Genomic DNA, 13,909 nt, shown 5'->3' with positions numbered 1-13,909 from the left:
GTTCTTGACTGAAGTTACCCTCAAAGACTCGCAATTCCTCTTAAAACCTACGAATCTAGGTTATGTTGTTCTAGATCACGCCTAAATTTTCCTCTCTCGAGCATCAAATTTAAAGCATCAGTTCATTCAATTGGTGATCAGGCAATTGAAAGCATTAAGTAAGAAACAACACAAATAAATTCTGGAAACGTTAAAGGAAATAACTATATTGAAATCAAATCCTGTCTCAAATAGGTTACATCAATCCTAGATCTAAGACTTTAGTTCATACTTGAATCGATTGACATGCCAAAATACAAAATAAAGAACATGGGAAAGCAGAATAAAGAGATAAGAAAAACTAGTTTAAGCCACGTGAGTTCTTTCCCCGATGGTTGTCAATTTCTCGCAATTGAATTTTTCCTCTTTGCCTCTTGATAATTTTTCTCTTTGCAATCTCTTCAGACATCAAGAATTATTCTCAGTAAACCAACCTCTGTTGCTAGGTCTTTCCGTAGGTATTTATAGTCTTTTGGGTTTTCAAGGCGGATTAAAGTTGGGCCGGGCCGAAAAGTTTCCAAAAATTCTAAAATTTTTCACTTTGTGAGGAAAAGCAGCGGCGCCCAAATCTGGCGCCCCAGCATCGTGATTGGGTCTTCTGCTTTATTTTCTTATGCTGGTCCCCGTTGCGCCTATGAGCTGCCCTTCATTCTTTTCTTGGGCGCCCAGGCGCCCATGGAACTGCCCCTTCGCTTAATTTGTTCATTTTCCAAGCCTCGTTTCCATGTCACTCTCCTTCAATTCTCTCCAATTTGTACTCCAATTTTATGATCACCATTATCGCTCTATCATAAGCTCCAAAATGTGGTATTTTCTCAAAAGTTGTCCAAGCTACAAAACAACACGAACACACACATCAAAACGTTTAAAAGTGCTCGAGAACAAATTAAAAATCGTGATTTAGAAGTGTTAGTTTAATGAATATTCATTACACTCATCAGACACTCCCAAAATTAGTTCTTTACTTGTCCTCGAGCAAACACAAACAACAAATCAAAATTTACCAATCGCAGATACACATGCTGCCAAGGAATTTAAATACATATAATTGGATAACATTTTTTTATTTCTTAACATCGAAATGTGAAATCAAGTTCAAGAACTACTTCAAAGCTATATAGCAAAAGCCAACTCCTTACCTACCCAATACAGATCATGTGCGTATGTGTGAAGAATCAAATATAACACCAAACATTCGTATGTTGATTCAATTCCCGTCCTCGAAAGTCAATTATCTCTTTACTTTGCTCGTGGGATTCACACACCCCAAACTTATTTTCTCTTCCCTTCCCAAGGTGTATTCTAAAGTTGATTCTCAATATTAATTTCTTACACCTCTCAAGTTTGGTTGGAAGTCACTAATTGCAGTTCAACATATCGGTAAATGCAGATTCTCCTAGTTTTGACTGCTTCAACCACCAAGAATCAATCAAGTTACTAATCCCTTATCAAAGGCTTACTCCTCTAAAACAAGTGTTCGAGGCTTAATCAAGCTTAATTATAAATTTTTATTTTATTTTTTATTCTTGAATCATCCTTTGTACGGGTGTCTCCCCCTTAAGCTTTCTAAATGACCCCTATAGCAAGCTTTAGATCGATAACTCCCAAATCAAATAACTTTAGGATATTGGGTTTTAAACCCTTACAAGCTAATCACTTAAGTCATAAAGGCTACGAAGAGACGATTCGCAATGAGATTATTAAAGTTGTCCTCATTAGGATATTTTTTTCTCGGTTTGATTAGTGCAATGCCCCTTATTAAACTGTTATTCTCGAAAATTAGCCCTTAACTTAGAGTATTTACTCAATTTTCATCCCATTAGTGTTAACCAGTCCACACAGAATTTGACACACAGGAAATCCACACCTACTTCCATTTTTCCCTACAATAGTTCAACCATCCAAACCATCCTAAAGTAGGTTAAGGGATGTGAATTTTTTAATACTAGTGGCTATTTGGGTTCAGTTTCTAGGGTTATTGCTTCAACCTAGTGCTAATTATGAATCAACTCACTCTTGTTCAAGGCTATACTCAATTCACGTGACAAATGTCACAATAATCTGCAACGGTAAGTAAGATTTTAACTCAGGCAAATGACTTATCCATAATTCACAACCAACTTACATTCCAAATATATTCATCATTGCTAACAATGTCATCCAACTCACACAAGCATGCAAAATAAAAAAATGCAACGTGTTTTTCTTTCACACAAAGGAAATTAACACACAAAGCATACTTGAAACATGAATGCAACATAACAAAAATAGTAAAAAATGCTCAACACAACTAAGCTAAAGTATGACCCCTCCAAACTTAAATGATACATTGCCCTCAATGTGAAAATGAAAGAAAGGAAAGATAAATACGTCAGCGAAGACATCAAATGTCTTCATCGCCATTAGGTGGAGCTAGAGGATGTGAATAAGGTGGAAACTGTGGTGGTGGAGGAAAAGTGAGCTCGGGGTATGCAGATGCCATGACTGCCATGTATGCGATTTGATATTGAAACTGGTCATAGATGGCGAATTGTAGTTGATTCATTTGTACTTGCATGCCATCTTACCATTGGGTCATGCACAAATCCATGGCTTCAAGACGTCGAAGGATGTCCCCCGTAGCATCAGTAGGTTGTGGAAGTGGGGGCGTAAGTGAAGCTAGATGAGATGACTGGGGAGAACCAGGTAAGTCTCGACTTCCCCGAGCCTATCACGGAGCTCCCACGTAAGTGGTGGTTTTAGATGCAACAAATCGTCAGTTTCCCGCATGGGAACACCTCCGTGTATGAAAAGGTCATGTATTAGGGAAGGGTGTCCCAAATTGCCTGTAGTCGACCATCCTGGGATGTGAAGAATGCTATTCTAAATGACCTTGTCGACATCAATAAAATACCTCTTCTGAATAACAAAATTCAATAAAGCCCGTTCCTTGGTGACCTTGCTGATGTTGCTACTGGGGGATCATTTTTGCTGATATGAAGTGGTGTCAGGCTTTACAATTAGGTATCAGACCAGAGGCGGGGAAATGAGTCACATCACTAGTCGATCTTTTCCATTCAATACACGAGCGAGCTAGAGTGTGAAGTAACACATCGGGGTCAACATCCTCATTACGTAATCAGGAGTAGTACCGTCAGGTATATCCCCAGTGTGGTCAAACCTGTTAATTGAAATACTATCAAACTTGATCCAAAAACCCTGGACAAAGACTTTGAAATTCTCGTGTTCCTTGGCATTAACATAGAATTCTTTCACCAAAGGAATAGAAGCAGCTGTAGGTTGCCGAGTAAATTTCTCCCATCCCAAGCTCTATATTTTCTCGGCAATAAGTCTTCAAAGCCCCTCTTTGGAATGCATTTCTGATGAATCACAAATTTTCTATATCTTTCCTCTGCAGCAAAACTAATAAAATGTCGCTGATCAAATGCAACGAAAGATGAAGACTCCGTGACCTTGGATTTCTTTTTAGGAGGCATGACTCGTTGTATCCTAATTGAAGATTTAAATTTCACAATGATAGTAGAGCCACACAACCACCAATCGACCAATGTAATCCCAAAATACTCTTTCTGTAGATTGTGTAAGCAGCCAATACCCAAACCAAAGCACAATTGCAAAATAAATTACAAGAGGTGTCTTAGGCAATTTTTCAAACACCTTGCATACACAAGCCCAAGCAAGCACAATGCAATTTCCATGTCTTCAATATACACCCAAGCATTCAAGATTCCACAAACCAACCATTATCCCATGAACTAGCAAGAAGCCCCCACTACAAGTTTACATGTCTTTGATTGAAGAAAAAATAGATACCATGAACATGTTACTCTCCTTAGATGGTGTACACCGTCGGCTCCCATTTAACCCAAGTCGAGAAGGTGGAACATATTGAAGCCACAAGGTTGTAGAGAGGGTGGGGAATGAGGAGAATGCTTTGTTTTAGGAGAAAGGTGAAATTTTGTGCAAATAAGACTAGGGTGGAGAGATGGAATCGGGAGGAGAAGGGGAAAGAGAAGAGAAGGAAAATTTGAGGGTATAAATAAAGAAATAAAAGGAAGAAACTTGTTTAAGCAAAAATAAAAAAACGTTTTCTAAAAAAAAAAAAACTAGCGTTGTAGCGTCCAAAATTTTGCTAAAAAATGAATTTTTTTTGAATAAAATTGAATTACCTCCAATGTACCCATTTCCCCATGTTGACTCTAGTTTTTGATATGATCAGATTTGAACATGTTCTTGCAAAAATAAAAAGAAAATGAAATTACTAAAGTTGCCTAAGAAGAAGAAAATGTCTAACTAATGAAAAGAAATTCAGGGATAGAACTTAGATTGCCTCCCAAGAAGCGCTTCTTTCACGTCTTTAGCTGGACATGGATATGGTTTTAAGTTGGTTCTTCAAGGGTAGTTTCTTCCACATCTTAGTCTTTCTCTCCATAGTAATGCTTGATGCATTGTCTATTTGCTTGAAAAGTAGAACTATCATTGCTAACTAGCTCTATTGCACCATAAGAAAACACCTTACGAATTACGAATGGTCCCGACCACCTTGATTTAAGCTTGCTCGGAAAGAGTTTCAAAAGAAAATTGAACAAAAGGACTCCCTCTCCTGGCTTGAATTCATTCCTTAGGATTCTCTTGTCATGCCACATTTTTATTCGTTCCTTGTATATTTTTGAATTTTTATAGTCATCATTTCAAAATTTCTCTAATTCATAAACCTGCAACATGCATTGTGGGCCGGCCAATTTCATGTCCAAATTCAACTTCTTCACAGCCCAGCAAACTCTATGCTCCAATTCAACTATAGATGACAAGCTTTCCTGAATACCAGATGGTAGGGTGACATTCGAATTGGTGTTTCAAAGGCGGTTCGGTATGCCCAAAGAGCATCATCTAGTTTGAGAGACCAATCCTTGCAATTGGTATTGACTGTCTTTTCCAAAATCTGTTTAATCTATATGTTGGATACCTCTGCTTGCCCATTTGATTATGGGTGATAACTAAGTGCCAATTTGTGCTTGATATCGTATTTAGCTAGAAGAGAATTGAACAACTTATTACAAAAATATGTACATTCATCACTTACTATTGCCCTAGGCGTGCTAAATTGAGTGAAGATATGTTTTTGTAAAAACTTCAAAACTACCTTTGCATCATTTGTTGGTATGGCAACGACTTCAACCCATTTAGATACATAGTAGAAAAATGTATACCTGCTGAAAGGATGGCGAAAACGGACCCATGAAATCTATACCCCACACGTCAAATAACTTCACATCGAGCATACTAGCTAGTGGCAGCTCATGATGTCTTGAAATGTTTCCAGTACGCTGAAAATGGTCAAATGTCTTCACAAAAGTATAGCAGTCTTTGAACAGATTTGGCAAATAGAATCCAGATTGTAACACCTTCGAAGCATGCATGTGAGACTGAAATGACCTCCATAAGGTGATGAATGACAACCCTGCATGATTGATCGTGTTTCTTCCACAGGGACACACCGCCTAATTATTCTATTAGCATACCTCTTGAAGAGTATTGGATCATCCCACAGATATGACCTGACATCATGTAGTTAATGAAAGGTCAAGTTAGGTGGCAATCTTCCAAACACCAATTAGTTAACAAAATCAGCATACCGTGGGATCCTTGATGACATCGCTAACAAGATCTCATCAGGAAAAGTTTCTCAAATTTGACTCTCATCCACCACCTTTTCATTTTCTAACCGTGAGAGATGATCTGCAACGACATTCTCATTTCCTTTCTTTTCCCAAATGTCTACAACAAACTCTTGCAGTAGCAATATCCATCGAATTAGGCATGGTTTGACATCTTTCTTTTCAAGTAGATATCAGATTGCAGTATGGTCTGTGTAAATTATCACTTTGGTGCCAATGAGATAGGATCTGAATTTGTCACATGTAAAGACGACTGCTAACATCTCATTTTCTATTGTAGTGTAGTTTAGTTGAGCTCCATTAAGGGTTTTGCTAGCATAGTGAGTTGCCCGAAATATCTAATCATGCCTTTGTTTTAAAATCACCCCTACTGCATAGTCACTAGCATCATTTATAACCTCAAATGGCTAATCCAAACTTGGTACTGCCATCATTGGAGCAGTAACTAATTTTTTCTTTATTGTTTCCAATGCCTTTAAGCAATCTTCATGAAACATGAATGTTGTGTCCTCCAACAGGTTGCATAAGGGTTTAGCTACCTTTGAGAAGTCTCTGATAAACCTCTTGTAAAACCCAGCGTGTCCTAAGAAACTCCGAATGCCTTTGACATAGGTCGGTGGTAGCTTTGATATTGTATCAATTTTTGCTCTGTCAACTTCAAGTCCCTTTGTTGAAACATATGGCCTAGCACAATTCTTTCTTGTACCATGAAGTGGCATTTTTCCCAGTTAAAAACTAAGTTCTTTTCCTCACAGCGTTGCAACACTAATGAGAGATTGTGAAGGCAGTTATCAAAAGAAGTACCAAACGCAGAAAAGTTATCCATAAATACCTCCATGATATCCTCAACCATGTCTGCAAAAATCGCCACCGGTTCATTGCACAACCCGAATGGCATCCGTATGTAGGCAAAAGTTCCATAAGGATAGGTGAATGTTGTCTTTTCCTGATCTTCTGGTGCTATAGCAGTTTGATTGTAGCCCGAATACCCGTTAAGAAAACAATAGTAAGAGTAGCCCGCTAATCTGTCCAACATTTGATCAATGAACGGGAGTGGGAAATGATTCTTTCGAGTTACCTTGTTCAGCTTCCTGTAATCAATGCATACCTTCCAGCCAGTTACTGTTCTTGTTGGAATTAGCTCATTGTTATCTTAACTACTGTCATCCCTCATTTCTTTGATACCACTTGTATTGGGTTGACCTATTCACTATCTAAAATGGAAAATATGATTCCTGCCTTCAGTAACTTTAGTATCTCCACTCCAACCACTTCTTTCATGGCTGGGTTTAAACTTCTCTAATGTTCAATGGGTGGCTTGTAATAATCTTCCATAAGGATTTTATGCATGCAAATCGTAGGACTTATCCCCTTGATATCAGCTATCAACCATCCTAAAGTAGCCTTGTGATTCCTCAATACTTTCAATAATCTGTCTTCTTCGTCCCTAGAGAGTGATGAAGAAATGATAATTGGAAATGTAGAATTGTCCTCCAAAAATACATAGCAAAGTTGATCTGGTAATTGCTTCAGTTCAACTTTACTGCTTGCATCACTCTCTTTATCATCTGATCCCACTGACTGCTGAATATCTTCTCGCTGTGACGGGTTTTCCTCAACTGGTGAATACTCGAGAGCCAATATGCAATCAACTAAGTCCTTGCTCCCTGTGTACCCTTCAGATGTGATAATGTCATCCTTTGTTGCACTAAACAGCATACACTGTTCCAAAGGGTCCTCAATGCATAATTGCCTTTCTCTCACGGCAGAACCAATGAAGTCTATTTTGTGACACGTGTCAGTGTCATCCACGTACTTCATTGCTTGGTAGATGTTGAATCTCACTCATTTTTCATTCACTCTCAATGTTAGATAGCCCTCCTTGTACATCAATTAATGCTCTTCCTGTTGCTAAAAATGGCCTGCCTAAGATCAATGAGATTTCCTTATCTTCTTCCATATCCAATACAAAAAGTCAGCTGAGAAGATAAAATTTTCGACCTTTACTAACACGTCTTCAATAATCACTTGGGAGTATGTGAGGGATCTATCGGCTAGTTGTAGAGTCACTATTTTTGGCTTGACTTTTCCAAGGCCTATTTTTTTGAACACTGATAAAGGCATCAGGTTGATGCTTGCTCCAAGATCACAAAGGGCTTTGTCAAAAAAAGAGTTTCCAATGGTGAAGGGAATAGTGAAACTACCTCGATCTTTTCTCGTATGAGGAAGTTTCTTTTGAATGATAGTACTGCATTCTTTTGTCAATTTCACTGTTTCATACTCCTTCAACTTCCACTTCTTTGACATCACTTCTTTCATAAACTTCGCGTAGTTTGTCATTTGTTCCAAAGCATTTGCAAAAGGAATATTAGTGTGAATTTTCTTGAAAATTTAGCAAATTGATCGTCAAATTTTTTCTTTTGAAAACCTTGTGGGAATGGAAGTGCTGGTTTGAGGATTGGTGGGTTGTTAAGGAATGATATGGAATAAGGTCTGTGGGCCGTTTGTGTTCCCTTGGCTTGATTTTCTTGCTCTGCTACTACTTGCTCTTCTTCCTTGTCAGGTGTGGAAATGCTTTCTTCTTTGGGTCTACTTTCTCCAACTTGCTTGCCACTCCTCAATACAACAGCCTTACAGTCCTTCTTTAGGTTGAATTCTGTATCACTTGAAAACTTTCCCTGTTTCCAAGACTTCATTAAGGTAGCCAACTGACCACTCTGAACTTCAAGATTCTCATGTTGGACACATACGTTTCAATATTATCCAAACGTAATTCATCTTTATTGAAGCTCGATCTTGTTTCAGAAATAAATATCCCAAGGATATTTTCTAAGGATGGTTTTCCTTCAGAATTCTGAGTGTTAAATCCAGGCGGAGGTTGAAGCCTTTTTATATTATTGCCATATGATAAGTTCTCGTGATTTCTCAGCCCTAGATGGTAATGATTAGAGAGTAATTTCCTCTCTGATGGTAGTTCCGGCTATTGGCATATTGAACTTGCTCGTTTGTTATCTCTCTCCTGGTGTTATAAAGAAGTAGCCATAACTGAATCTGCATTAGGTTGATTCCCTTGATTGGTGAGTGTTCCTATTTGATTCGTGAGTGATGAAACCTGAGCTACTATTTCTGTGATGGGATCCACTTCGTGAAATCCTGCTACTCTTTCATACTTGATCTCTCACTTGGTCATTGGTAACTATTTGTGGCTATGTCATTCAACAAGAAATATGCAGCATCTATTGTTTTAGCAATTAAAATGCCTCCCGTAGCTGCTTCTACCATAGTTCTTGTCTGCTCATTTAACCTATTATAGAAGATCTCGATCTGCGCCCATTTCTGAAAACCATGTTGAGGATCCACTTCGTGAAATCCTGCTACTCTTTCATACTTGATCTCTCACTTGGTCATTGGTAACTATTTGTGGCTATGTCATTCAATAAGAAATATGCAGCATCTATTGTTTTAGCAATTAAAATGCCTCCCGTAGCTGCTTCTACCATAGTTCTTGTCTGCTCATTTAACCTATTATAGAAGATCTCGATCTGCGCCCATTTCTGAAAACCATGTTGATGACATCTTCTGAGTAGGTCTTTAAATCTTTCCCAGGCTTCATAAAATGGCTCAAAGTCGAATTGTCTGAATTGGCTAATCTCGCTTCAAAGTTGAGCTGATTTGGAAGGTGGAAAGTACTTGGTATGGAATTTCTGAGCCAAATCAACGTAAGTTGTAATTGAGCCATACAGTAGCGACTGGAACCTAGTCTTTGCCTTATCCCTCAAGGAAAGAGAATAGGCGAAGTCTAATTGCATCTTCAGTAACCCCATTCATTTTCACCGTATCGCAAATTTCCAAAAGGGAACCTAGATGAGCATTTGAGTTTTCTATTCTAGTTTTTCCAAACTGATTCTGTTGCACAATGTGTATAAGTCCTGACTTCAGTTCGAAATTGTTTGCAGTAATAGTTGGGCGTGCAATGCCGGAGTAATTGTCATTGACAATGGGCCTAACGTAGTCCCGAATTGCTCTTTGTTGATTGCTTTGTTAGCTGCTCTTGCCTCATGTTCTGCCATAACTTCACGTTCGTCCCTGTATACCCCTTAGAAGGTGGAATGTATATTCTGGTTTAGGATCAACAGGTAGTAAGTCAATATTTCTCGCCCTTCGCATAAACAGTTGAAAATAAGAACAAGTAAGCTATTAGAAATAGACACAAGACAAATAAAAAAAATAAAAATTAAAGTTAAGATAGAAATCCAAATTAAAATGAAAGCCAATTGGTAATAATAACAATCGAATTCAAATGAATTAATCCTCGACAATGGCGCCAAAAACATGCCACGCAATTTATGTAACGTGATTTAGTCGCAAGTGTACGATGTCAAATTTTGTAGTATAGTAAGGAATTAAAAAGTGTCGAACCCACAAGGATTGATATTCGAATTCCACTGAGTAATATAATTGTTTCGATTTTCATTTTATTTAGACAATCAAATTTTGAAGTGATGTTTTTACGCTAATCTAATATAGATGAAATAAAGAATACAAGTAAAGTGAGGCAATTTCTAAAGATTGAATCAATCTATGGATGTCTAGGGAATGATTTCACTGTATTATCGACATGTTTTTCAACCTCTATAGCTATTTCCATCAACTCTTTCCTGAGTTTATAGGCAAGAACCCTTATTTAATTCCATTTGCTCTCTCGAGCGCTAATAGAACCTATCTATATATTTTAATCCCAATATCTTTATTCCAAATTAAACATATAAAGATTATTAAAGCACTTGGTTCTTGATTGAAGTTTCCCTCAAAGACTCACACTTCCTCTCGAAACTTACGAACCTAGGTTACTTTGTTCTAGATTTCCTCGAATCTGGGTTACTTTGTTCTAGATTTCCTCTCTTGAGCATCAAATTTAAAACATCAATTCATTTAATTGGTGATCAGACAATTGACAGCATTAAGCAAGAAACAACACAAATAAATTCTGAAAACGTTAAAGGAAATAACTGTAATGAAATCAAATCGTGTCTCAAATAGGTTATATCAACCCTAGATCTAAGAATTTATTTCATACTTGAATCGATTGACATGCCAAAATACAAAATAAAGAACATGGGAAAGAAGAATAAAGGGATAAGAAAAACTAGTTTAAGCCGCGTGAGTTCTTTCCTTGATGGTCGTCAATCTTCTCGCAATTGAATTTTTCCTCTTTGCCTCTTGATAATTTTTCTCTTTGCAATCTCTTCAACTGTCAAGAATAATTCTCAGAAAACCAATCTCTTTTGCTAGGTCTTTTCGTACATATTTATAGTCTTTTGGGTTTTCAAGGCGGATTATAGTTGGGCCAGGTCGAAAAGTTCCCAAAAGTTTTGAAATTCTTCACTTCGAGAGGCGGAGTCGCGTCGCAATTGGGTCCTCTGCTTCTACTTCATTTTCTTATGCTGGGCACCGCAGCGCCCATGAGCTGGCCTTCATTCTTTTTCTTGGGCGCCCAGGTGACCATGGAACTGCCCATTCGCTTAATTTGTTCATTTTCCAAGCCTCGTTTCCATGTCACTCTCCTTCAATTCTCTCCAATTCGTATCCAATTTTATGATCACCACTATAGCTCCATCACAAGCTACAAAATGTGGCATTTTCTCGAAAGTTATCCAAGCTACAAAACAACACGAATGCACACATCAAAACGTTCAAAAGTGCTCAAGAACAAGCTAAAAACCGTGATTTAGAAGTGTTAATTTAATAAATGAATTACACTCATCAACCAACCACATAGTCCACCTTAGAATCTAATGCTAGATCTAGTCATCAACAGTTAACAGCTATTGGAGGTCGATTCCTTTTCACAAGAACTAAAATCGAAAATCACATTATAAACAGCTGCAGTCTTAACCAATAAGACTCACATGGATTCACTCATAGCTCCATTTCAATCCACAAAACTTCATGGGAAAAAATATTAATCTTTTCAAACTTAATGAATCACTGTGACAAACATTCTTGTATGAAAAATCAATTAATTTTTGAATACATGAAATCAAAATTTTATTTTTTAAGACGCATAATTACAAAAAATTGATCTCTTTCCTGCAGATCAGATTTCCTAAACCTATTGCAAAGGCAAAAGTTCACTATTCGAAGACCTAATTAAAGAAATATGATCAAACCAAAACTTAATACACTAACAATCGGACCACAGTAATAATTGAATTTTCAAACAGCCATAGAGAGTTAATTAATTATTTCGAGATGAAATACATACCTTTTGATCCATGACATCTGAAAATAGAGTTATTTGGATTTTTAGAGAAAAATAAGCGAAAATGAGAGCGTCGATTAAATTTTCAGGGTTCTGGTCGTGGGAAGAAATGAAGAAGTAGAGGAAATAAAATTGCCCCTGCGGAAAGTCAAATCCACATTAGAGAGAAAGGAAAAAAGAAGTTTCATTTGCATTTTCAGAGAGGAAGAAGCGAACACGGCAGCATCGATTGAATTTTCAGAGATAGGGTTCTCGTCGTGGAAAGAAATGAAGACTAAAGAAGAAGTGTTCTCAGCAGGAAATATAGTCTGACAAAAGAATCCTAAAGCAGAACAAATGGTGAAAATACTCTGTGATTTTGCTATCTATTGTTGGATTTAAAATGGGCAGAAGGAAGAACGATAGAGAAAATGGAAAAGGAGAGATCTGAAATCGGAAGAAGAAACAATAGAGGGCAAATTTGATATCTACGGCAATGGTGCCATGCTTACCTACAGGATGACGCCTTATAAACAGTACAAATTGTCAACCGTTGCTTACCGTGGAAACCAATTCTACTCTTTTTATTATTGTAGGGAGAAACGGATATTTTGAACCCTATTTTGAGAAAAAAAGAAAGTAATTTGAATAGTTTATTGATAAAGAATATGTAATTAAAAATTAAAGAAAAGTTTTAGGCTTACGTATGATATTGTTTTATTGAAAAATGTCTAGTTAAAAATAAGTTTTGTAAAAATGAATTTTTAGAAGAATAAAACTCAAACAATGACTTAAAGATATTGTTTAGAAGTGGAAATTGATAAGTATTAAAATTTTAGGATTGTGTTCAACAGATGGTAACAAATAACAATATAGTTTATGATATTACAGTAGAAGATATAGTAAGCAAAATCCTACGAAAAGGAAACGAGGGATATGAAATATCCATAACGGATCCATCGAATGGACGTCAAATGATTGATATTATCCCTCCAAGACTAGAACTTCTTGATTCAGAGGTGAATCCATCCAATTTGATCAATCATGAATAAGTAATCCTAATGTTGACCGATTTGACTAGCGAGATGCAGAATAATACTTTAAGATCCATTGCGTGTCCAATACCTTTTGTTCTTCTTGACAATTCATTGTAAAAATAAAATAATAATAATAATAATAATGCTATTTAATTTGATTTCCACTATAACAAAAGAGAATATGGTTATAGAGATCTTTAAATTACTGGTTTTGAGCATTTATGATTGGTCTGATTTTGACAAAAAAAAAAAAAAACTTAGTAATGATTTTTAAAATAAATCAAGTTTAAAAGTTTATTATTCAACGATTTTGAAAGTTTCTAAAAGAATATAACTACATATATATATTCAAATATAAAAAGTATATGTATGTTTAAGCAATGAGTAAATGGGTATGTCACTCTTTACATTTATCATATATTTAACAACCATTATTTAAAAACTCTTATTTCTACATACTCATTTTTAACCACATATTTACATAATAAAATATTCCACACATAAATTCAAATATTTTTCCTACTTTTTAACTACACATTCTTCTAAAGATTAATATCCAAAATATTATTTTGACCAAATAATGGTTATCAAACAGGGGCTTAATATGATTTTACATAATTTATCCAATCATTTTTATTGTGTGGACTAATATTTAAACTAATTATTATTGATATGAAAAGTATTTTGTAAATAAAAATATGGTCTTTTTGATATAAAAAGTGACATAATATCACTCTTTTATTAAAAATAATAAAAAAATAATACATTACCACTTTTTAAAGTTAAGTGTCAATTTTTTTTAATTAAAAATTGACATATAATGTCACTTTTATTAAAAAGTGATGTTTGTCACTTAAAAAATGTGATAGAAATTTCAAAAGAGTGACAACATTATAATAAGTGATAGAAAAAAA

At 36.1% G+C, this 13,909-nt stretch overlaps 1 protein-coding gene and 1 long non-coding RNA gene across 2 annotated transcripts; both read right to left on the bottom strand.

Moving 5' to 3' along the window:
* Positions 1–5,725: 5,725 nt before the first annotated feature.
* On the bottom strand, positions 5,726–6,436 carry LOC111404387 (uncharacterized mitochondrial protein AtMg00860-like). The gene is made up of 2 exons (XM_023033200.1): positions 6,136–6,436; positions 5,726–5,817 (listed from the first exon to the last, which is right to left on the bottom strand). Exons 1-2 carry the CDS (start codon positions 6,434–6,436, stop codon positions 5,726–5,728), a joined length of 393 nt encoding a protein of 130 aa, XP_022888968.1.
* A 4,262-nt stretch (positions 6,437–10,698) lies between these two features.
* LOC111403173 lies at positions 10,699–12,501 on the bottom strand. Its single transcript, XR_002704417.1, has 2 exons — positions 11,983–12,501; positions 10,699–11,376 (listed from the first exon to the last, which is right to left on the bottom strand). It is a non-coding gene; the product is annotated as an uncharacterized LOC111403173 (long non-coding RNA).
* Positions 12,502–13,909: the final 1,408 nt, after the last annotated feature.

Source organism: Olea europaea, chromosome 11, assembly GCF_002742605.1.
Source record: "Olea europaea var. sylvestris chromosome 11, O_europaea_v1, whole genome shotgun sequence".
NCBI classification, from domain to species: Eukaryota; Viridiplantae; Streptophyta; class Magnoliopsida; order Lamiales; family Oleaceae; genus Olea; species Olea europaea.
Note: the sequence above shows the minus strand (reverse complement) of the source record. Positions and strands in the feature narration are given on the sequence as shown.